Source organism: Aotus nancymaae, unplaced genomic scaffold, assembly GCF_030222135.1.
Source record: "Aotus nancymaae isolate 86718 unplaced genomic scaffold, 86718_ANA_hifiasm-v0.15.2.pri h1tg000058l, whole genome shotgun sequence".
Classification (NCBI taxonomy): domain Eukaryota; kingdom Metazoa; phylum Chordata; class Mammalia; order Primates; family Aotidae; genus Aotus; species Aotus nancymaae.
Window position 1 is genome coordinate 10,665,363 of NW_026988472.1, and position 23,074 is coordinate 10,688,436.

At 49.1% G+C, this 23,074-nt stretch overlaps 1 protein-coding gene across 5 annotated transcripts; it reads right to left on the reverse strand.

Annotated features, from left to right (window-relative positions):
* Positions 1–72: 72 nt before the first annotated feature.
* PORCN (porcupine O-acyltransferase) lies at positions 73–13,436 on the reverse strand. Of its 5 annotated transcripts, XM_012471676.3 has the most exons (15): positions 13,325–13,436; positions 12,474–12,646; positions 10,997–11,189; positions 10,559–10,602; positions 9,988–10,169; positions 9,772–9,902; positions 9,639–9,656; positions 8,361–8,375; positions 8,137–8,262; positions 7,876–7,976; positions 6,755–6,831; positions 6,595–6,658; positions 6,403–6,488; positions 5,249–5,359; positions 73–1,397 (listed from the first exon to the last, which is right to left on the reverse strand). In XM_012471676.3, exons 2-15 carry the CDS (start codon positions 12,607–12,609, stop codon positions 1,296–1,298), a joined length of 1,386 nt encoding a protein of 461 aa, XP_012327099.2. In that variant the 5' UTR covers positions 12,610–12,646; positions 13,325–13,436; the 3' UTR covers positions 73–1,295. The 5 variants fall into 5 exon arrangements, with proteins under 5 accessions (XP_012327099.2, XP_012327097.2, XP_012327100.2 ...); XM_012471674.3 differs by lacking the exon at positions 13,325–13,436 and having other exon boundaries at positions 12,474–13,121; XM_012471677.3 differs by lacking the exons at positions 8,361–8,375; positions 9,639–9,656.
* Positions 13,437–23,074: the final 9,638 nt, after the last annotated feature.

Consider the following 23,074-nt stretch of genomic DNA (forward strand, 5'->3'; position numbering starts at 1 on the left):
GCCCGTGCCGCTCCCAACCAATAGGCGCTCTCTGTGTGCTGCCGGCCCCGCCCCCACGCGTGGCGCCATTTTCACCTGAGTCAGGTTTGGGGTGGAGACTGGGGCAGGCCACGGTTGGTGGGCGTTTTGCGTCCGTAGCCAATCTGCATCGAGTCCTGACTTCAATTTCCCCATTCCCTCTTCAGTCGATGAAAACAGGGACTCATTAAGGGCTGCATCCTCATCATCTGCTGATGAAATCAGCGTTGTGTTGCATCCTCTCACCTCCGCCCTTTTCTAAGTAGAGTAACCCTCATTATAATGCAAGGAAACTGTTACAGGCAGATCACATCCTATACACTGCAACCACCCCCTCCCCAGCTCTTACGTGCTCAGAACTCCTCTGTTCTAATAGCGATCATTCTCTCTTCTCCCAACCACAAGTCAGAAGAACTAATCAGAACCCAAGCCTCTGAGTCCTACTGGCCAATTGGCATGAAGACCCTCAATCTCCCTGTGCCAATTCTAAAAAGTCAATCAAATGCCTAACCACCAGTGGGCCCCCAGACGGAGCAATGAATCAGAATCCAGACCCATCCCAGATCTCCCATCCAATTAGAACCCACAACCCTCAGTCCTAAGGACAAATAGGCACCAATCCATCATCTCTCTTGCTTTCTCTCCTCTGTGTCCCACTCAGAACAACCAATCAGAATGGAGATCCTTCAGTTTTCCAGCCAATCAGGCCTCCTCAACATCCAACTATACAATCTGTCCCTGCCCTACTCAAACCAAGCAGGACCAGGATCCTGCCATCTTCAGGCTCATCATCTAATCTAACAATCATAAACTAACCATGAACCAATCATAGTCTGCTGTCTCCTCATGGTTTCCAGCTTCCAAACCTTTATTCATGCTGTGCCCCCTTCCTCACTCATTCCTATTCCCCTCTGAGCAGTGAAGAAGAAGCCTATTGTATATTTCCTACTTTTATTTGACAATAACAAACTGTATATAAAAAGGAAGACAGAAGGCGGGGAGGCCCTGGATCTCTCCCTCTCAGTTTCCCCAAGTGTCCCCCACCCCTAGGTCCCAGCAGGGACTACCCCCTTCCCGCCTTGTGGTGGGGTGGGGATTGACAGGCATGGAAATAGTGTGACTGTGTGTGTGTGTGTGTGTGTGTGTGTGTGTGTATGAAGGTGTTGGGAATCAAGGATGGAGGGGGCCAAGGAGTAGAGAGAGGGCCTTCCCTCATCTTCCATCAGTGGCACCCTGAGAGGGGTCTTAAGAGGGTTATTAGGGTCCACAGATGTGCCTCAGCCTATGAGACGGTAGAAGATCCAGCATCCAAAAGTGACCCAGTGACTGGCCCAGCTGAGCTCTGACCACTTGTGGAGAGTGTATGCCATGCCGTAGCCCTGTGGGAGAGAAAGAGGTGATGGTCCCACTCAGCAAGGACAAAGAAGGTCTCAGGAAAACCCATCCTTTGCCCAAGGACGTTTCTATGATTGCCCTAGGTGAGGCCCTGCAGAAGGGCCTACGTACATATGAAAGGTGACCAGATATAGTTTTTGTCTTCTTTAAAAATCATTTTAAAAACAAAGTGATCCCATTCTCTGGCCTGTTATCTCCCAAATATATAAAGAGCTCCTAAAAATTTTGAGAAGGTGAATAAGTCATCCCAGTAAAGGAAAAACAAATGGCTCTTAAACATATGAAAAGATGCTCAGCCTCATTCATAATCTTCCTCTTTTAATTATTTTTTTTTTGAGACAGGGTCTCATTCTGTTGCCCAGGTTGGAGTGCAGTGACATGATCTCAGCTCACTGCAACCTCTACCTCCTGGGTTCAAATGATTCTCCTGCCTCAGCCTCCCAAATAGCTGGGATTACAGATGCTGTGCCACCATACCCTGCTAATTTTTGTACTTTTAGTAGAGACGGAGTTTCACTATGTTGGCCAGGCTGGTCTCAAACTCCTGATCTCAAATGATCCACCTGCCTCGGCCTCCCAAAGTGTTGGGATTACGGGTATGAGCCGCTCTGCCCGGCCATCTTCCTCTTTATTGAAGTGGCAAACAAATCCAGGAAGTTTGAGATGCACTCTATGCTGGTGGGGCAGCAAGCACATTCATGCATTGCTGGTGGAAGAACACAAAAGTACTACTCCATTGAGACTATCAGGAACAGATCCTACAGATCTGTCTGCACCTGTGTGGATCCACGTGGGTACAGAGTTCCTGCTGCAGCATCACTTGTAATAGGAAAGGACTAGAAATCACCTGATGTCCACCAATAAGAGAAAAATTAAACTGTGTTACATCCTCACAGTGGAAAAAATGAATGAGGACACTATATACTGATGTGGAAGATTTTCAAAAATTGCAGAATAGTATCATTCGTGTGTTATCTTTAGGGTAAAAACGGGGGGGGGTAGAATTTAAATATATATATATTTTTGAGATGGAGTCTCGCTCTGTCACCCAGGCTGGATTGCAATGGCGCAATCTCTGCTCACTGCAGCCTCTGCCTCCCAGGTTCAAACGATTCTCCCGCCTCAGCCTCCCAAGTAGCTGGGATTACAGATGCCCGCTACCATGCCCAGCTAATTTTTGTATTTTTATAGAGACAGGGTTACACCATGTTGGTCAGCTGGTCTCGAACTCCTGACCTCGTGATCTGCCTGCCTCGGCCTCCCAAAGTGTTGAGATTACAGGCCTGAGCCACTGCACCCAGCCTAAAATACATTTTTATATTTGTGCCCTAGGTGAGGGCACAAATATGCTTAAATTTTGTAAAGATATTTTAATAAAAGGATAAAAGTGGGCCAGGCGCAGTGCCTCACATCTGTAATCCCAGCACTTTGGGAGACCAAGGCGGGTGGATCACCTGAGGTCAGGAGTTCGAGACCAGCCTGGCTAACATGGTGAAACCCCGTCTCTACTAAAATACAAAAATTAGCCGGGCGTGGTAGCGCATGCCTGTAATCTCAGCTACTCAGGAGGCCGAGGCAGGAGAATCACTTAAACTGGGGAGCTGGAGGTTATAGTAAGCCGAGATCGCACCACTACACTCCAGCCTGGATGACAGAGAGACTCCATCTCAAAAAAAAAAAAGGGTAAAAGTGATTACCTGTAAGAGGGTGGGGGGCAGAAGGTGGGAGCAAGTCTTTTCTCTGAATATCTTGACTACTGTTTGGTTTTTGAACCACATGATAGACATTCACTATTTTAAAATATTTTAATGAAAACAAAACAAAAATTTTATTTAAAAAGAAGCAGGCCAGGTGTGGTGGCATATGCCTGTAATCCTAGCACTTTGGGAGGCTGAGGTGGGTGGATCATGAGTTCAGGAGTTTGAGACCAGCCTGGCCAACGTGGTGAAACCCCGTCTTACTAAAAATACAAAAATTAGTCGGGGGTGGTGGCACACGCCTGTAGTCCCAGCTACTCAGGAGGCTGAGGCAGAAGAATCACTTGAACCCGAGAGGCAGAGGTTGCAGTAAGCCAAGATCGCACCACTGCACTCCAGCCTGGGTGACAGAGCGAAACTCCATCTCAAAAAGAAAGAAAAGAAAAAGAAAAAAAGAAAAAAGCCAAGTGTAGTGGCATGCACCTCCAGCTACTTGGGAGGCTGAGGTGGGTAGATTGCTCCAGCCTGGGAGTTTGAGGCTGCAGTGAGCTATGATTGTGCCACTGCACTCCAGCTTGGGTTACTGCCTTAAAAAAAAAAAAAAAAAAAGCAAAACCCAGATTTTGCACACTTAACCTGGATTAAAAATTTTTTTAATGTCAAAAAACATGAAATTTTGTTGTAGACTGAAAAAACTAAAAGAGAAGCAAAAACCTGGATTCTGCAAGAGCCATATGAATAAATGTTATTTTAAAATTGTTGTTAATTTAAAAAGGAATAAAATCTGGAATTTGCATACTCAACATGAACAAAAATAGTGCAGACATTTTAATGAAAAATTTTGAAGTGCAGAATCCAGGGTTTGTATACTCAACCTAAGTAAAATAAAATATATATATATATATTTTTTTTTTGAGACAGAGTTTCACTCTTGTTACCCAGGCTGGAGTGCAATGGCGCGATCTCGGCTCACCGCAACCTCTGCCTCCTGGGTTCAGGCAATTCTCCTGCCTCAGCCTCCTGAGTAGCTGGGATTACAGGCACGCGCCACCATGCCCAGCTAATATTTTATATTTTTAGTAGAGACGGGGTTTCACTATGTTGACCAGGGGGTCTCGATCTCTTGACCTCGTGATCCACCCGCCTCGGCCTCCCAAAGTGCTGGGATTACAGGCGTGAGCCACCGCGCCCGGCCCAATAAAATATTTTTTAAATAAATTAAATAAAACAGGGTGCTCCTGTCTGTTATCCTGGCACTTTGGGAGGTTGAGGTGAGGGGACTGCTTGAGCCTAGGAGTTCGAGATCAGCCTGGACAACGTAGGGAGACCCTGTCTCTACAAAAAAATTTAAAAAAATTAGCTGGGCTTAGTGGCGTGCACCTGTAGTCCCAGTTACTCAGGAGGCTGAAGCAGAAGGATGGCTTGAGCCCAGGAATGTGAGGCTGCAGTCAGCCATGATCACACCACTGCACTTTAGCCTGGGTGACAGACCTTGTCTCAAAAAAAAATTAAGAAGTCTTGCAAATTCTACCTAAATAATAATGAAGTGAAATAATTAACAAAAGTAAAACCTGGATTTTCCACTCCATCTCTATAAAATGATTTTTTTTTTTTGAGACAGAGTCTTGCTCTGTGGCCCAGGCTGGAATGCAGTGGCATGATCTCAGCTCACTGCAACCTCTGGCTTCCAGGTTCAAGCGATCTCCTGCCTCAGCCTCCTGAGTAGCTGGAATTACAGGTGTGTGCCACCATGCCTGGCTAATTTCTTATATTTTTGGTAGAGATGGGGTTTCACCAGCTTGGCCAAGCTGGTCTTGAACTGCTGACCTCAAGTGATCCTCCTGCCTTGGCTTCCCAAAGTGCTGGTATTACAGGCGTGAGCCACTGCGCCTAGCCTAAAATGAATTTTACAAGTAAAATAAATAAACGTATCTTGCACACTTCACCCAAGTAAAAGACCCAACAGTGTCACTCAAGCAGAGGGACTACAGGAAAGGATGGAGGAGCACTGGCTGCCCATGCGAAGCAGCACAGTCTGAGCAGCTCAGGCCTCAGCTTCCCCGCATTTGTCCTCATGGTTTCCCCCTGGCAGGTAGCGCCACCCTTGGTTAACCACCCAGCCCAGGGCCCCGCCTCACCTGCTCCTCTGTGGTGTCGTCCACATCGACATCAAACAGGGAGCCCAGGTAGGCCAGGTGGAAGATGGCCAGGGCTCCAAAGAACAAGTTTAAGGCTCGCACCCCCAGGCCCTGTGGGGGAACAGATGGATACACTTGGCAACTGGACCTACTCACTGTCCCCCACCTCCTCCTGTGCAGGGGAGCCCAGGGGACACACAGGGCACAGTGGGTCCCAGGACAGAGGATGCCCAGGGTACCCCCTGAGATAGGAAAGAGATGGTTCAGGGAGCTTCCTATGGGAGTGCAGAGGCTTCCAAGGATGAGGGTGCTGTCCTCAGTGAGGGCATCCTGGGTTGGGGGAGGGCACGTCTCCAGGCAGAGGAGGAAGAGTGGCGGGGCTTTGAGTCGAGGCTTTATAGTGATAAACACGTTGGAGTCGAGTGGGAGACAAATATGAGGTTGTCTGTACTTCTTATTGCAAACAGAATGAAAAATATAAAACGAAACAAAACCAAATCCCCACCATGACCTAGAGGGCCCATGCCTCCCACCCATCTTCCCTCCCCACCCCACCTCTGCTCAAGCCACACTGGCTGCGTTGCTGTTCCTCAAAGATTCCAGGCCTTTCCTATCTCAGGGCCTTTCCTGAGGGTCCCTCTGCCTGGAACGTTTCCCTCCCTCACCTCCTTCAGTTAAAGGCCTCAAACGTCACCTCACCAGGGAGGCTTCTCTGACCTCCCTATTTCAAATGGAAATCACCCCCATACCTTCCGTCCCCCTTTCCCCGCGCATTTTCTCCTTAGCACTACTTGCAAGCTAACACACTATTATTAGACTTTACTGACTCATTTTTCATCTACTGTCCTGGCTAAAACGTTTGTCCCATAGGACTGGGACTTTGGTCTGTTTTGTTCACCATGGTGTCTCCAGCACCTAGAGTGCCAACAGGTGCTCCACAGATATTCAATGGGGGAAACGAATGGCAGGTGTGTATGCAGCAGATGCTCGATAAATGTCTGTTAGAGAAACAGATGCCAGTGAATAGAGGAGAGGTTATGAGAATGGCACCAAAAGAAGAAGCTGGGCACCCTGAGACAAATACAAGATAGAGACAGAAGGAACATTTTGGATGGGGAGTGTCGGGCACAAGGTTGCCTAGGCTGAACCCTCACCAAGCGATGCCGGTGTGAACAGTCTGGCGGGCACCGCTTTGACAAGACACAGGCACTGAGGATCCGAGCCAGGCGCTTCCGAAGGACTGGGGCGGTGGGGAGAGGCAAGGAGGTCAGGTTAGCCTCAGGGGATGCTGGTTCCAGCCCCCCACCAATCTTCTATCTATTGGCTGGGCTGGGCCATGCACTCACCATGCTCCACATAAGTGATAAAAGCCAGGGACATCAGGACCGCAGCCAGGTGGAAGCTGAAGCCCTGGGGGAGTGGAAGGGACAATGCAATGGGTGAGGAAGAGGCCCTGCCACCTGCCCCCATGCAGCTTCCACCCTGATCCTGCTCCGCCCTGCTCACATGCAAGAGGGCACTGGCTGCATAGGTGACCAGCACAGCTGAGAAGGTCCCCAGTCGGAGAGCATTCTTGAAAACATCTGGAGGGGAAGAGATGTGGGACAAAATTCTCCTGAGAGTCCCCCAGCCCCTCCTGGAGGGCCACCAGCAGGATGAGAGTACCCACAACCTGTTGGAGCCCCCAGGATAAAGTCCTTAGATGACCTCAAACTTCACATGCCCAAAGCCCAGCTCCCGATCTCCCCCCCAGCCTGCCTTCCCAGTCTCATCAAGTTCAGTGGATGTCAACTCCACCCTTCCAGTTCCTCAGGGCAAAAACCTGGGAATCACCCTTGATTTGTCCTCCCCAAACTCCCACATCTAAACTCAGCAAATTGTGTGAGTTCCACCTTCAGAATATGCCAGAATCTGAGCTCTCCTCTCTGTATCCACTGCTGCCACCACCATCACGCCCCCTCCCCTCTGTCTGTCCTCACAGCAGCCAAAGGGATCCTGTTGCAACCCAAGTCATCCCAGGGCCCTCGTCTGCTCAGAGCCCTGCCGTAGCTCTCATCTCTCTCAGAGAAAAAGCCAAAGCCCTTTCCGTGGCCCACAAGGCCCTCTGGGCCCTCCCTGACCTCACTGCCCGCCACCAGCCCCTCGCTCACTCTGTTCCTGCCTCACTGGCCTTCTTGCTATTCCCCACACACCAAGCAAGCTGCTGCCTCAGGGCCTTTGCATCTGCTGTTCCTGCCATCTGTTACACTCCTCCCACGTATACCTGCACTTCCTGCTCCCTCACCTGCCTTGCATCTTTGCTCCAATGTCACCTCCTCCGGGAGACTTGCCCTGACTAATTATTTTTATGATTGCAATACCCCACCCTCCCCACTCCTATCTCATACCAGCACTCCTGGATCACCTTTACCTGCTTTATCTTTTTTTTTAAACCATAGCACATATGAACACCTGAGCTATTAGGTATTTTTTTCTCTTATTTATCATTTGCCCCCCAACAGAACTGCAGCTCCACAAGGGTAGGGATTTGGGGTGCCTAGCATGTGGAAGGTGCTCAGTAAATGTTGTATGAATGTATGAAGGGCCTGGGTTACCAACACAGCTGGAGTGGTGACTTGTTGACTCACAGTTATTTAGCCAATAAGACATGGGCAGGTTCCAGCTTGTGACAACTTCTACCATTGACCGAGGCAGCTCCACATTCAGTGGCTTGGACACCGTCAGATCCCTGTGGGCAGAAGAGACATGCAAATTCATTTGGGATCTCAACTCATCTGACCGCCACACTTCTGTCTAGGCTGTTCCCTCCCCTGGGAGTACCCGCCCTCCTCCCTGCAGCTCCTCTAGGCGACACCCTGTGGGAGAGGGGGGTCCCCAAGCCCTCCCACCATTCCAGGTGATCCTTCTCCTCGGTAAAGCCGGCCCCCGCCAACGTGGCCGTGGCCTCGGACAGAAAGCCCACAAAATAGTTGCTGAAGTGGAAGGAGACAGCACTCTCGTAGGCTCGCAGCCATCTGGGGAGAAAGGGGCAGGGGAGAGAGGCATCACGTTTCGGCCCTAGCATGATACCCCACCACATGTCAGCATCCTGGGTCCCACTCTGTAGACTCACCTTACCATGGTGCCCCTAGGGCCCCCAGGGGTCAGGAAGGCAGCAGAGAAGAAAGAAAAGAGAGTCAGAGAGGCCCTGGAGGCTGGTCTGAATTGTTCAGACAAGACAGACGAAATGTAGCCGCAAAAAAAGGTGAACTATGATAGTCACACACAGACATCCATCCTCAGGTAGTTAGTCTTATGTGGCTCAAACAGATGCACGAGCTGTCCTAAAACATGGCATGGCCTTGCAGGCTCACGTGGCCAGATGGCCAAAGTCACCATCAGAGACCCGACCTCACAGACCTGCCCCCTCTAACAGCCAGACACAAATCTTATCAGACTCCCAGCCTTGCAGTGCTCTAACCTGACTCAGCAACCACAGGACAGTCGAAAATCCCTGAGCTGGGAACAGCATCAAACACCCTGCTGTGCACACACACACCCACTGCTAGTGGCAATCAGACATGGGCAAAAACAGGCAGCATCCTGCGTTGGAAGAAGCATAGGTTCTGAAGTTAGGCCTGGGATTCATGCCTGGCTGCTTAGCTGGGTGACACTGGTCAAGTCACTTGACCTTTTAGAGACTCATTCAGCATTAGACCTAATCAGCAGCCAGGGAGTAGGGGAGGGGCCATAAAAACAAAGAGCCAGATCAAACCCTGTAGTCCAACCAGAGGCAGTCAGTCCTGCAGACAGGCACAGACCAGAGTCGGTTACGACCCCTCAGCTAGATAACACCAAGCCATCAGACAAGGCAGACATACAGGCAGAGGTAGCCCATGAACTCCACAGACAGGCATATGACGTGCTACGGTCAGACCCATTCCTGGCCAAAGCTACAAAATGTCAGAATCATCAACACAGGTTTATCTGATCCAATGACAGCCACGCACCCTATCATTGATGATGGCACAGCCAGACAGCCACTCACAGGCTCACACTCAGGGGGTCAGTGACCAATAGACAAAACAACCCATACATGTCCCTAGCCAGAGTCGCTGACGGGTTAAAGTCACCCAACCAACACACATGTCACTCTCCATGACAGTTATGTGACTTGCTTCTAATAGCGAGACAGCTGAACAGATGGACAGCCAGACACATAGTATGTGTTGGAGTGTCAGTCATAGAGTCACAGAGCCAAGCTTGGTCAGCCAGCCAGCCACAGTCTCTGTCTAGTCGTGGAGTTGACGGTCAGACACACTTGGACACACAGAACCCACTGGTCGCGGGCTCTGCCCCCACTCACGTCAGCCCCACTCCATGAGCCCTTACACCTGCCCCCCACATTTACCTGGCTTTGCGTTTCTTGCTGTAGTAACAGAAGACAGAAAGAAGCATTAAGAGACAGATTCAGAACTGAGGAAACCGCGGGTCCCTACCCAACCCCCTCACTGCTGGGCAGGGGTCTCAAAGGCTATGCTCACTTGCGAAGGAGGCGGTCACCGTCGAGGGGGATGAAGTACGGGAAGAGGTAGGGGCCCACACAAGTGGAAAGCACAAGGCACAGCAGGGCCAGTGCCAGGCTCCGGGCCACCTTCTGCAGCCACTGGCGGCTCTGTAGGGAAGGGATCAAGGCTCCATGAGTGCTGCTCCGGGGCAGCTCCCACAGTCCCTGCCCACCTGTCCACCCAGGACCTCACCAGTGGGCGGCCTTGGACAGCATGTAGGTAGTTGTGGAAGGATATCCAGGGCCCGAAGACAATGGTGCCCACGAAGTAGAGGTAGCCCATGAACTCCACTGGCGAGGGCACTGCACCCACCTCGCCCCGGTCCAGGTCGAAGCCCAGAGACACTGCCTTCATGGCCACGATCATCTGGGCCCCTATGTGTGGTGCCCATGGTCAAATGGATGAGCAGAGGGCAGATCAGCATGGCAGGCAGGAGGTGCGCCAGGTGAGATGTAGTAGGAAAAGGGGGCACAAAGATGGATAGGTGGGCATGGGACAGGTAGGCAGGTAGGCAAGGAAACGCACGACAGATAGATGCCCTTACTCCAGAGAGTCAGGCACGTACATGACATGAGACAGACAGATTTAGGGAAAATGCACGGTGGAAAGAGACATGAACCTGAGGGTAATGTGAGGCCTGCATGTCCAGTGGGGTGGGCGGATGAGCGAGAAAAGCAGGGGAGGAAATGCACAGGGTGGGGCAGTTAGGAGACGTGGAGTGGGGCGGGGGGGGTGAGCAGGTGAGAGGGGCAGGGCTACCCACCTCGCATCTTGTGCCATGTCACGGTGTCTACCATGTGCATCTCACTGAGGAAAAAGGTGTTGGTCTTGGTCCCATGACATTCATGGCCTCCGAGACCACAGAGGTGGGGAACCAAGGTGCCCAGAGGGTTCTGCTTCCTCCCATCCTACCACAGTCTCATGGCTGAAAAATTATCCCAGGCTCCCTCCTCCAGGGGGAGCCCATGCTCAACCTGTCCCTTACAGTCCTGTGAGAGGACAAATCTCCCAGATTCCCTTCTCCACGGACACTCCACGCCCTCCTGTTTCGTGTCTCCTCATAGGTGAATGACTCTCCCAGACTCCCTTCTTTCTCCAGGGAATCTTACCCCCTCCCTACCTTGGACAACTTCATCTGGGGCCTGGGGACCCACCCACACACTTCAGCCAACAGTGTGAGGAGAAGGACGCACATCCATACCCCATGAGTAGGTAGATGAGGATGGTGACGGAGAGGAAGACGCCTCGATGGGAGGAATGTCGGCAGAGGAACAGCACGAGGTAGCACAGGAGGCTGAGCAGCACGACCCAAACCATGTGCAGCTGGAAGAAGTGGTAGAGGCTGAAGAACCCGCCTGCCACGGTGCTTGCATGCTTCAGGTAGGATGGCAACCCTTTGGGCAAAAGGGAGAAAGAAAGGGAGAGAGAACGAGAAAGAGAGAGAGAAAGAAAGAGAGTGTGGGAGGAAGGGAGGGAGGGAGAGAGGGAGAACAAGAAAGAGAAGGTTGGTGGACTGGTAGGAAGGGGAGGATGGCCTGGGCAGAGGCTATAGCCAGGGCAAAGGCCTACAGGCTGGAATGTAGTGGGATCAGAGGGGCCTGGAACAGGCGTTGGGGAGCTGGAGAGGGTGGCAGGGCCTGGGTTTAAAGAAAAGAAACTTCTATAAAGGGTATTTGGGGGACCGTGGAAGAAATTCAAGTATCAATTTATATAGGATAACATTATTGTATCCAGATTCAACATCTCAGGGGGTGATGGTGGAGGATGTGGTTGTGGGGGATGATGTCCTTGTTCTTGGGGCCACACGCTGAAGGATGTGGGGTACAGTGTCGTGATGTCAGCAGGTTATTCAAGCAATTCAGGAAGATGATAGATGGATGGATGGATAGATAGATAGATAGATAGACAGATAGATAGAGCCAGCTAATGTGGCAAGATGTTGAAGTTGGAGAATTTGGTGATGCATGCGTGGGCGCTCATTGTACTATTTTTTCAACTTTTCAGTAGCTTTGAAAAATTTCAAAATAATAAACCTGGGAAAAAATAAACCATCCATTTAAAATAAAATAAAAAGAAAAAAGAAAGTGTAAAACCTTCGGATCTCAGATTTCCAGAAATCTTCACCTCCTATAGGAACCTTGGGGACTTGGAATCTTTCATTAAGATACAGGCCTGCTATGACTGTGGAAACATTTCAGAATCCTAGAATCCAGAAATCGCATCATGCCCTGATTATAGAAATCCACAACGCCAACATTTTAGAAGTCTAGAATGTGAGATTTTCAAATTGTCAGAATCTCCAAGCCCTGTAATCATGGTACTTTGGGATTCCATAACCCTGTGACATCAGCATGCCAGTGTCTTATAACCTTGGGTTGTAGACATTTCAGCTTTCCGGAAGAAGAATCTCAGCTTTCTGGAATCCCAGAAGTCAGGAATACTGAAGGGCATGGCTTGGCATGGCAGGATGTGGCTCAATGTGGTGTGGCATGGGGTGGCTGGCATAGTAGGATGCGGTGTGGTGGAATGGGGTTTGGCCTGGTGGGACGTGGTGAGGCTGAATATGTTGGGGCCCGGCTTGGACATGCTGGGCCCTGGCAGGATGTGGCAGGATATGGATGAATGTGAGAAGTCTGATATGGCCTGGCATGGTGGCACACGGTATGGCAGGCACTTACCGAGCCTCCAGAGGAGGCGGCAGGCAAGGCAGATGGCAAGGAGCAGCCAAATCTGGTCAAGGCCCTGCTGGGCAGTAGGCAGGAGACAGCCTTGCAGTAGCTGTTGGAAAAATTCCTGGCGGCTGAAGGTGGCCATTGCGGACCCCCACGGATGGAAGACCAGATGGATAGATCTGTCAAAGCGGGGACACAGAGGGAGCGGGTGTCCGTGGGGCAGACCTCGCTCAAGGGATGGACTCTGGCACTCACATTTCAGTTTGGGGCTGCCCAACCAATGTAGAGGTACGGTACTGGGGGACTGGGGGAGGGTGTGAGAAGTCAGGTACATCAGGCTGAGCCGCCAACCGTGTGCGTGTGGGTGTTCGTTCGGCACGCACACGCACAGCCTGTGACCTGGAGTGAATGAAGGACCTCTGTCTCTCCAATGCTATGAACAGTCCAGTGCGATGGTGATGGGATGGCATACATTTCAGGCCCATATATCAAACGGGGCGGGCGACGGGAAGGGGAATCCCTGGTTTCCAAGGTAGAGTCGCTCTGGGTGGAGGGCAGAGAGGGGGATTCTGTGACACTTGGGGGCCGTGTGCATCTCTCCTTGTATGGATGCGGCGGGTTGGGGGGTGTCCTGTATCCTCCGTGCGCCCCATCTCATCCTCACCCGGCAAGAGGCCGCCAACAAAGTCCTGCCCAGGTCCGGGGGCTGCAAGGAGGTGGTGGTAGGGGACATAGCCGGAGGGAGAGTCGGAAAGGTGATGGGGAGGGGGTCCCAGCACTCGCGCTACAGATCCGCCAGGGGAGGCCGGCTCAGGGATGGGAGCGGGGGAGTCGCGTGCGCACTACTGGTGACATACCTGGCAGGAAAGAAGCCGTGGTCCTGGGGACCGAAGACGCGCTGCCGCCGCCGCCGCCGCCTCCGGGCAGCCTACCCCGCAGGCCGCAAGGCCGGGACCAGCAGCGGCTCCCAGGGCGGCGCGGCGAGCGGGCCCTTTAAATCCCGGGGCGGCCCGGCCGCTGGCTCGGCCAATGGGAGAGCGGGAGGGGGGCGGGGACGGGGACGCGGAGGAGGGGAGCGGGAGGAACGAGGGAAGGAGGAGCGCGGGGTTGAGGGGAGCCGGGCGCGGGGGGTACGTCGGCGCGCAGGACGTTCACGCCCGCACCTTTCCGGCCTGTGGCCGTTGCAGCCCCGGACCGCTTGCGTCCGGAGGATTTCTGGCCATCCAAGAACAAACTTCCAAATTTACAAGCCTTGGAAGCTGAGAAAGGAAAGAAGGGGGAGGGAGGAGGGAAGCCGCTGCACCCCCAAATGGTCACCCTGGCACGTCCTCTAGATACCGTGGTGGCCCCGTTTCACAGATGGGAAAACAAACCAAGATCTCTCCTTCCCCATCCTTTGAGAGAACCGAAGTAACTTCCAACCCTTCCCGCCTCCGGGGAACGGCCAGGAACATTTATAAATAATGACTGTGTCACCTAGGAACACAAATTAGGCGCCTGTGCTTCCCCTGGGGACAAGCTGTGAGCACTTGGCGTGTCGTCGTTGAGATGATTTGCATGCTTAATTCCCCAGCAGACTCTTTGCACTGAAGGTGACCCCAGCGACTAGTAAATGTTCCCTGTAAGCTAGAAGGAGGCTAGTACGGAGCACGTAAAAAGGGTATTTATAGAGCTCTTACACCTATAATCCCAACACTTCAGGAGGCCAAGGGTAGGAGGATCGCTTGAGGTCAGGAGTTGGAGACCAGTCTGGCCAACATGGTGAAAACCCGTATCTACTAAAAATACAAAAATTATCCGGGAGTGGTGGTGCAAACCTATGGTCCCAGTTACTCCGGAGGCTGAGGTGGGAGGATGGCTTGAGCCTGAGAGGCAGAGGTTCCAGTGAGCCGAGATCGCACCACTGCACTCCAGCCTGGGTGACCGGGCGAGACCCTGTCTCAAAAATAAACAAATGAAGACCGGGCATGGTGGCTCACGCCTGTAATCCCAGCACTTTGAGAGGCGGAGGCAGGTGGATCACCTGAGGTCAGGAGTTCGCGACCAGAACGGCCAATATGGAGCAACCCCATCTCTACTAAAAATACAAAAAAAAAAAAAAAAAAAAAAAAAAAAATTAGCTGGGCGTGGTGGCTGGCGCCTGTAATCTCAGCTGTTCCGGAGGCTGAGGCAGGAACCCCGGAGGCGGAGGTTGCAGTGAGCCAAGATCACACCATTGCACTCCAGCCCGGACAACAAGAGTGAAACTCCTTCTCAAAAAATAAATAAATAAGTAAATAAATAAGAGCAAAACTTCTTCTCTAAATAAATAAATAGATAAATAAGAAAGAAAGCACTTAAACTGGGCCCAACAATGACCCGCATAGGGTTCTATCTGCACCAACACTAAGGATTTATGTAGCACCCTCCTTCTACCTACCCTACTGCTGCAGTTTCTAGGCATTCCACTTTGTACCTAGGGTGATGAAGGGCCTATTTTTCCAAAAGAGCGCTTACTGCATGCTTAGCTGTGAGGTGGAAGGGAGAAGGAAGCCCAGGTCAAGCTGGACTCCACCCTGACCTGGGCAGCCAACTGAAACAAATTTTAATCAGATTAACAACGGCCTGTATGGAACTGGTAAGTCATGTTCATTCACCCGTCTTCAGTGTCATTTTCTGTTAAACAAAAGAGTGGGCTTGGCAGGTTTTTGCTGGGAAACACCAATGGTAACTGAAGAGAAATGTATGTTTTCTCTCTATTTTAACATGCAGTTAAGTGGAGTTCTAGCTCATAAATTAGTATTCATGTATAATAAACAAAAAATATTTAATATGTTTAATATTTTTTTACCTTATATATATAAAATGAATAATAGCTTAGACCAGATGCACAAATCCCAATTCTTTTCCTTAACAGCAGAATACAGGACATGTATTTTATGAATTAAATTTCATTTTAATTTTTTTCTCAGTTGTCAAACACACTCGAGTTGATTCAACAAAGACCCACAGCACCTACCAGAATACTTCCCTCGGCTGCAAGATCTGGCATTTAAAACTGGAAGATTCTTTAGTAAGCTGGTTTTCTCCAACAAGAAAAAAAAAAATCTGGAAGATTCTTACCACATGTGCTTCTGGGCTTTGAAAACTTGATCCTTTCCATCCAGGCTTTTGACCTGTGCAACAAAGAACTAGTATCTAGATTTTAGGGTATGTAACAAACGTCTACAAATCACTAAGAAGAGGACAAACAATACACTTGGCAATAGACATTGAATACAAACAGGTAATTCACAGCAGAAGAAACCGGAAATGGCCAATATGTATAATATATGAAAAGATAACCCAATCTGTTTACTTATCAGGGAAATATAAAATTAAAACAACGGTGAGATATAATACTATTTTACATCTACCAGATGTTGTGCTTCATATTTTTTATCACTGGAGCTTAGTAGAGGGTGGACACTCAGTAAATATCTGTGGTCATTCTGGGTTATGGTTTCTGGGGCGTTTTAAATGAGTAGTCTATACGTAAATAAATACAAATTAAAAACAATGATATACTGTTTTTCTCTTATGGGACTAGCAAAAATGCCAAGCCTTATAATGATAACTTATTTACTCTCTTTCTGTCTCTGTCCTTCTGTTTTTTTTCTCTCTATATATATACATATGTAATATATATATATAATTCTTCTGAATGATACATAGTGATTTTTCTGAATCGATAGTGATTGCAGATATGATGCCCTTTTAACTAAATACTTCAGTATGAATTTCCTAAGAACAATAACTTTTTTTTTTTTTACATTGCTACCAGCATAGTATGAGGCTTCCATTGCTTCACATCCTCAGAAATATTTGTTATCTGACTTTTTGCTTCTAGCCACCCTGGTGGGCATGTCAATAGCATCTTTGTATAGGAAAATCGAATCATAGATTAAAAGACTAATCATAGACTAAAAAAACCTGATAACAGAATCTTGTTATCAGGTTTTTTTGGTCTCCTCCAATGTGGAACAATGTCTTCATCTTCACTTAACTTTCATGATCTTGATGTTTTAGGAGAGCACAGACCAGTTCTTTGGAAGAATGTCCTTCAATTTGGGTTTCTCTGATGTCTCCTCATGATTAGATTTGAATTCTACATTTTTGGCGGGAATTCCACAGAAGTGACGCTGTGTTCTCAGTTTATCAGGAGGCAGGAGGGTTCAGTTAATCCCGAAATTGGCATTAGCATTGATCTTTTGGTTAAAGCAGTCTTCCAGTTTTCACCAGTGTAAATTTACTATTTTTCCCTTTGTAATTCTTTTTTTTTTTTTTTTTTTGAGACAGGGTCTTGCTCTATCACCCAAGTTTGAGGGCATTGACGCAATCATGGCTCACTGCATCTTTGAACTCCTGGGCTCATGTGATCTTCAAGGACTAAAGGTGTGAGTCACTATGCCCGGTTAATTAAAAATTTTTTTTGTAGAAACAGGGTCTTACTGTGTTGCCCAGGCTGGTCTCGGATTCCTGGGCTTAAGCAATCCTCCTGCATCAGCCTTCCAAAGTGCTGGGATTACAGCCATGATCCCTTTTATAATTAATAAGTATCTTGTTGGGAGGTACTTTGAGACTGTAACTCTGCATTTTTTAAAATCAAACTTTTACTCCCTACTTTAGCATCCATTGGTGGTTCTTGCCTGAAGCAATAACTACTCTGATGGTGGCCAAATAATGATTTTTCTTTTATACATACAACGGGATTTTACTGTGAGGAAGACCTTTCTTTCTCTTTCTTTCTCTGGGACTCATAGATTCTTATTTTATTTTTTGTATTTATTTATTTATTTATTGAAACGGAGTCTTGCTCTGTCACCCAGGCTGGAGGGCAGTGGTGCGATCTCCACTCACTGCAACCTCTGCCTCCCAGGTTCAAGTGGTTCTTCTGCCTCAGCCTCCCAAGTAGCAAGGATTACAGACACCTGCCACCATGCCTGGCTAATTTTTGTATATTTAGTAGAAACGGGGTTTTACTATGTTGGCCAAGCTGGTCTCGAACTCCTGACCTCAGGCGATCCACCCACCTCAGCCTCCCAAGGTGCTGGGATTACAGACGTGAGCCACTGCGCTCGGCCAGATTCTTATTTTGTTGATTGACTTTAGGGTCTCACTCTGTTGTACAGGCTGGAGGGCAGTGGCTCAATCATAACTCACTGCAGCCTACAACTCTTAGGCTCAAGCGATCCTCCTGCCTCAGCTTCCTAAATAGCTGGCACTTTTAAAAATTCTTTTCCAAAATGCCAGATATAGGTGATGGGGAGGAAGGCAGCAAATCACACTGCCATGTGTGTACCTATGCAACAATCTTGCATGTTCTTCACATGTACCCCAAAACCTAAAATGCAATAAAAATAAAAATTCTTTTCCAGAGATGGGGTCTTGCTATGTTGCCCAGGCTGTCCCTGAACTCCTGGCCTCAATCCATCCTGCCATGTCACAAATGCTGGGATTACAAGTGTGAGCCACCATGCCTGGCCCCACACTGGATCTTAAAAAAATATTATGAGATCTCAAGGTCAAGAAAGGAAGGGAGGAGGGTTCCGGGTAGCCCAGGTAGTTCCTGACCTGGGCAAAGGCAGAGGGAAATTGTGAGATGGGAATGAGGTGCTCCTGGTGACAGGGTCTGTGAGGGTGCATACTCTGGGACACAGCAGCTGGGCAGGGAATATGAGGCTCCTTTAAGCTGAGACCCCAGTGTGTGAGCCTTCTTGAGGGTAGCCCTCGTTTTGGGGTTCCTTTATCCCTTACCTCAACCTGGGATCTCACTGCGCCATTCTACAGAGAGAATGGTAGGGCAGGTAGAGAGTGAAGCCATTATTCAGAGATGAGCATGTGCGTATCTTGCCGGGTAGTTCTGTGGCCTGTGCAGGGAGAATACTGTTGTGGCCAAGGTGAGCTTGGGACGGGTTCCATGTCTGCAGGACATACCTCACCTTGGGACCAGCAGCCACCCTTTCCTGTTCCTATCCAGCTGCTAGCTTACAATGGGACTTTGAAGAAGTCAATCTGTCTAGACCTCAGTTTCTCCATCTATTTAATGGTGTTACTGATGCTCTAGACTCAAGACTACTTAATTAGAAGTTTGTGGACTAGGCGGATGCATAGATGGGATTCCAAAGAGTCCTTGAGCTTGTAACCAACTCTGTAAGTGTTGTCAAAGTCCTCCAGCCAAAATCCCCCAGGAACACGTGTGGTTGAACAAGTTGGGTTTACTGCCCATTGCAACAAGGGAGAGTGTACACGGGCACCATGGGGTGTCTCAGTAAAAGGGAGTTAGAACTTATATGATTGAGGCTTGTGTTCAGTGATTTTGGGGACAGTTTAAGGAAGCGGGGCTTTGCTTTGGCTAGGAAGTGGTGCTAATTCTTTTTGTTTGTTTGTTTTGTTCTTTTGTTTTTTTTTTTCAGTTTGCGTATTGGTGCTAATTCTATGATTGGCTATCACAATAAATTTTATCTAGAAGGAGGGCAGTCTAACTAGAGTGGAGGCTAAAGCTGTCATTAGCCAAAAAAAAAAATGCATTATATAGCCCAGTCAGGGGATATTTGGTCATTTCTGTGGTTTGGACGACGTATTCATGTGTCTGTGCTGGGACAAGATGACATACTGATCTTGTTTTTGTCTCGATCCATCACAATCAGACTGGCCTTGTCTGATATTGATGTTTTGTGAAATTGTCCATGTTCAATAGGAGGGCATTAAGGCCTAGCTGTGGGTACCAAGCCAGCTCTGGGATGTCAGGGGCTGCTTGTATTTTTCTCAACATGTTCCTAAGGAGCAGGCTCTCAGCTTTTATCAGATTTTCTGGGAAATCTGGAATCTCACAGAGAACCAAATGCTTAGTCTCTAAAACCACTTGTAGCTCAGACAGGTGCCACCCATTTTACAGAGGCTACAACTGAGGCTCAGATGGGATAAGTGGCTCCTATGGGGATGTGAGGTCGTGTGTGTGTGTGTGTGTGTGTGTGTGTGTGTGGCATAGGCACCAGCAGAGCCTGTGATAATGGTGAAATTAAATCACTCTGTAAAAACCAGTCTTTGTGAAATTAAATCCCTCAGTCTTAAAACCAATGCAGACTATTAGATGTCAGCAAGAGAGACTGTTTGGTTTCTTTGGCAAAGATCAGCTTTTCTTATTTGTGCTTTTTAAAAAGTCCTTTTTACAACCTCGATGAAGGGGAATTTGACATCTAACAAAAATGCATGTTTTTCTCTTGCCCCAGCACTCCCACTTCCAAAAATTTACCCTGAAGATACTCCCCCAAACACTGTGAAAATACAAATGCACAAGGTATTCATTGGTTGAATAAGCTGTGGTGCAGTCACACAGTGGAGTTCTATGCAGCTGTAAAATGATTGAGGAAGACATGAGGAATGATTAGGACACACTGTTTTTTTAGACAGAGTCTCACTCTGTTGCCCAGGCTGGAGTGCACTGGCACTATCTCAACTCACTGCAACCTCCACTGCCCAGGTTCAAGTGATTCTCCTGTCTCAGCCTCCTGAGTAGCTGGGACTACAGGCGCACGCCATCAGACCCAGCTAATTTTTGTATTTTTAGTGGAGACAGGGTTTTGCCATGTTGGCCAGGCTGGTCTTGAACTCCTGACCTCAGGTGATCCTCCCACCTTGGCCTCCCAAAGTGCTGGGATTACAGGGGTGAGCCACTGCACCCGGACAGGACATACTGTTAAGTAAAAAAAGCAAAGTGCAGGCCGGGCACGGTGGGTCATGCCTGTAATCCCAGCACTTTGGGAGGCCGAGGCAGGCGGATTACCTGAGGTTGGGAGTTCGAGACCAGCCTGACCAACATGAAGAAACCCTGTTTCTACAGAAAATACAAAAAAAATTTAGCTAGGCATGGTGTCGCATGCCTGTAATCTCAGTTACTTGGGAGGCTGAGGCAGGAGAATGGCTTGAGCCTGGGAGGCGGAGGTTGCAGTGAGCCGAGATTGTGCCACTGCACTCCAGCCTGGGCAACAAGAGTGAAACATCGTCTCAGAAAAAACAAAAACAAACAAACGAAAAAACCAAAGTGCAAGACAGTAAATATAGGATGCAAGCCTTCATGTAAAACAAGATGATATAAGAAAACATACATGTATTTGTTTATCTTTACAACAAGAAACATTGTGGAAAGATAAAGCAGAAACTATTGAGATTGGTTTCCTAGAAGGAGTGGGTGAGAGGGATGGAACAGAGAAGTGACAATAACATTTCTCTGAGTATTCTTTTTGGTCTAGTTCTGACTTTTGAAACCATCTTGTTTCATATACCTTAAAAATAAATAAAATGAACAAGGGTAGGGGAAATTACTGTTAGTGGGGATGTAAAATGGTGCAACAACTGTGGAAAACAGTATGGAGTTCCGGCCAGGCCAGGTGGTTCATGCCTGTAATCCCAGCGCTTTGGGAGGCTGAGGTGGGGGGATTGCTTGAGTCCAGGAGTTTGAAACCAGCTTGGGCAACACGGTGAGATGACATCTCTACAAAAACATTTTTTAAAAATTGGCTGGGTGTGGTGGCTTATGCCTGTAATCCCAGCACTTTGGGAGGCTGAGGTGGGCGGATCACTGGATGTCAGGAATTCAAGACCAGCCTGGTCAACATGGTGAAACCCCATCTCTACCAAAAATACAAAAGTTAGTCAGGCGTGGAGACAGGCACCTGTAATCCCAGCTACTCAGGAGGCTGAGGCATGAGAATTGCTTGAGCCTGGGAGGCAGAAGTTGCAGTGAGCCGAGATTGTACCACTGCACTCCAGCCTGGGCAACAGAGTGAGACTGTCTCAAAAAAAAAAAAAAAAAAAAGAAAGAAAGAAAGAAAGAAAAGAAAAGAAAAAATAAAAAGAAAAGAAATAACCAGGCATGGTGGCATGTGCCTATAGTCCCAGCTACTCGGGAGGCTGAAGTGGGAGGATTCCTCCAACCTAGGAGTTCCAAGCTGCAATGAGCTGTGATTGTGCCACTGTACTCCAGCTTGAGTGACAGAGAAAGACCCTGTCTCTACAATAAAATAAAACAAAAAAGATCCAGTTTGATATCACTTCCTAGGTTGGGGAGACCCTTCCTGCCTCTTGCTTCTGGGATTCCCACGCCCTGGGCAGACCCTGTCTTCATAAACCTCATCACACGGAAGTGTCTGTCTCCCCACAGGCAGTGCTGCATCTCTGTGCTGTCTGTGGCCTCCAGTGCCTGCACTAGGCTCAGCATCTAGACAACGTCTGGCAAGCATTGACTACAGGACTCCATCAACCAGTGAATAGCAGGGGTGACGAAAGGCTGGGTGCTGGCCTCTCCCTGTTTGGAGAGTGCTTGTAATGGGGCCACCACAGGACTTTTGGGTTTTGGGGGACGGTGCTCCTCACCCTGCAGCCCTATTGCCCTTGGTTTTCTACCCCACCTTACCTGCAAACTGCTGCCCCTCTTCCTTCTAGAGCCAGCTAGGGTCTCCCCACAGCTCCTGGCACCCCAGGGCCTCCTGGCACATCATCCCCTGGCCCAGGTTCTTCTGGCCACCCTGAGATCTGACTGCACTACTGTCACACCAAGCTATCAAGGCTAAGGACTTTTCCTGACCAAGCCTGACACCCGGAAAGCTGGCAGCCCTGGACAGAGGGATGGGTTTACTACTGAGCCCCATCCCCTGGCCAGGGTGTCATTCTTAGGACACATCCTCAATTGTCCTCCTGGTTCTCGCTCCCTGTGAAGGACATCATTTGACAGAGCTAACAGTACACAGTTTGAGGCCTTGGGATAGTTTCTTAGCATAGAAATGTAGCTACACTCAGGAAAATTCAGAAGCTGCCCTTGAGGAAATTTTTTTTTTTAAAGATAGAGTCTTGCTCTGTCAGCCAGGCTGTAGTGCAGTGGCACACGATCTCAGCTGACTGCAACCTTTGCCTACCTGGTTCAAGCAATTCTCCTGCCTCAGCCTCCTAAGCAGCTGGGATTAAAGGCACCCACCACCACACACAGTAAACTTTTGTATTTTTGTGAGACGGGGTTTCACCATGTTGACCAGGCTGGTTTTGAACTCCTGACCTCAAGTAATCTGCCTGCCTCAGCCTCCCAAAGTGTTGGGATTACAGGTGTGAGGCACCACTCCCGGCCCCCTTGAGGAAATTCTTAAGTGGCTTTGACCTTCTGGCCCTCTTCCCTCAGCAATGTGGCCATGCATCCTGCAAACCCTCCAAGCCCCGCAGAGCCAGATGAATTGGGGTGCGCATGCCTGATTCCCCTGAGCACATTGTTTCCCTGTTATGTGTCCCCAGAGTGTGTGGTGTGGACCAGAGTTTATGCTTGCATCTGTACACCCACCAGATATCTCAGCATCCCACTGTCCATCTATCTCAGGGACAGTTCCTGTAAATGGCATTCTTCCTGAGGTTTAGGGTCTTTTTCTTTCTTTGAATTGCAAGCTGGAGGTTGGCACACATGTTTCCTTGGGGTCTGGAGCAAGAGTGGGCTGGCTACCCCAGGCCTCTGGCCACACTCTCTGGGTGCTGGCTCTTTTGCTCAAAAGTCATTCCTGGCACCCCAGGGCTAGGAATTAAACCCCCTGCTCAGCTTCCAAGTGCCA

Coding starts and splice junctions, on each gene's coding strand:
- PORCN (XM_012471674.3), bottom strand. CDS start 12,801: ATGTACCTGACTTCTCACACCCTCCCCCAGTCCCCCAGTACCGTACCT. Junction 6,659..6,754: donor CAGCCAGTGCCCTCTTGCAT/GTGAGCAGGGCG, acceptor CCACTCCCCCAG/GGCTTCAGCTTCCACCTGGC. Junction 6,489..6,594: donor TATCACTTATGTGGAGCATG/GTGAGTGCATGG, acceptor CCACCGCCCCAG/TCCTTCGGAAGCGCCTGGCT.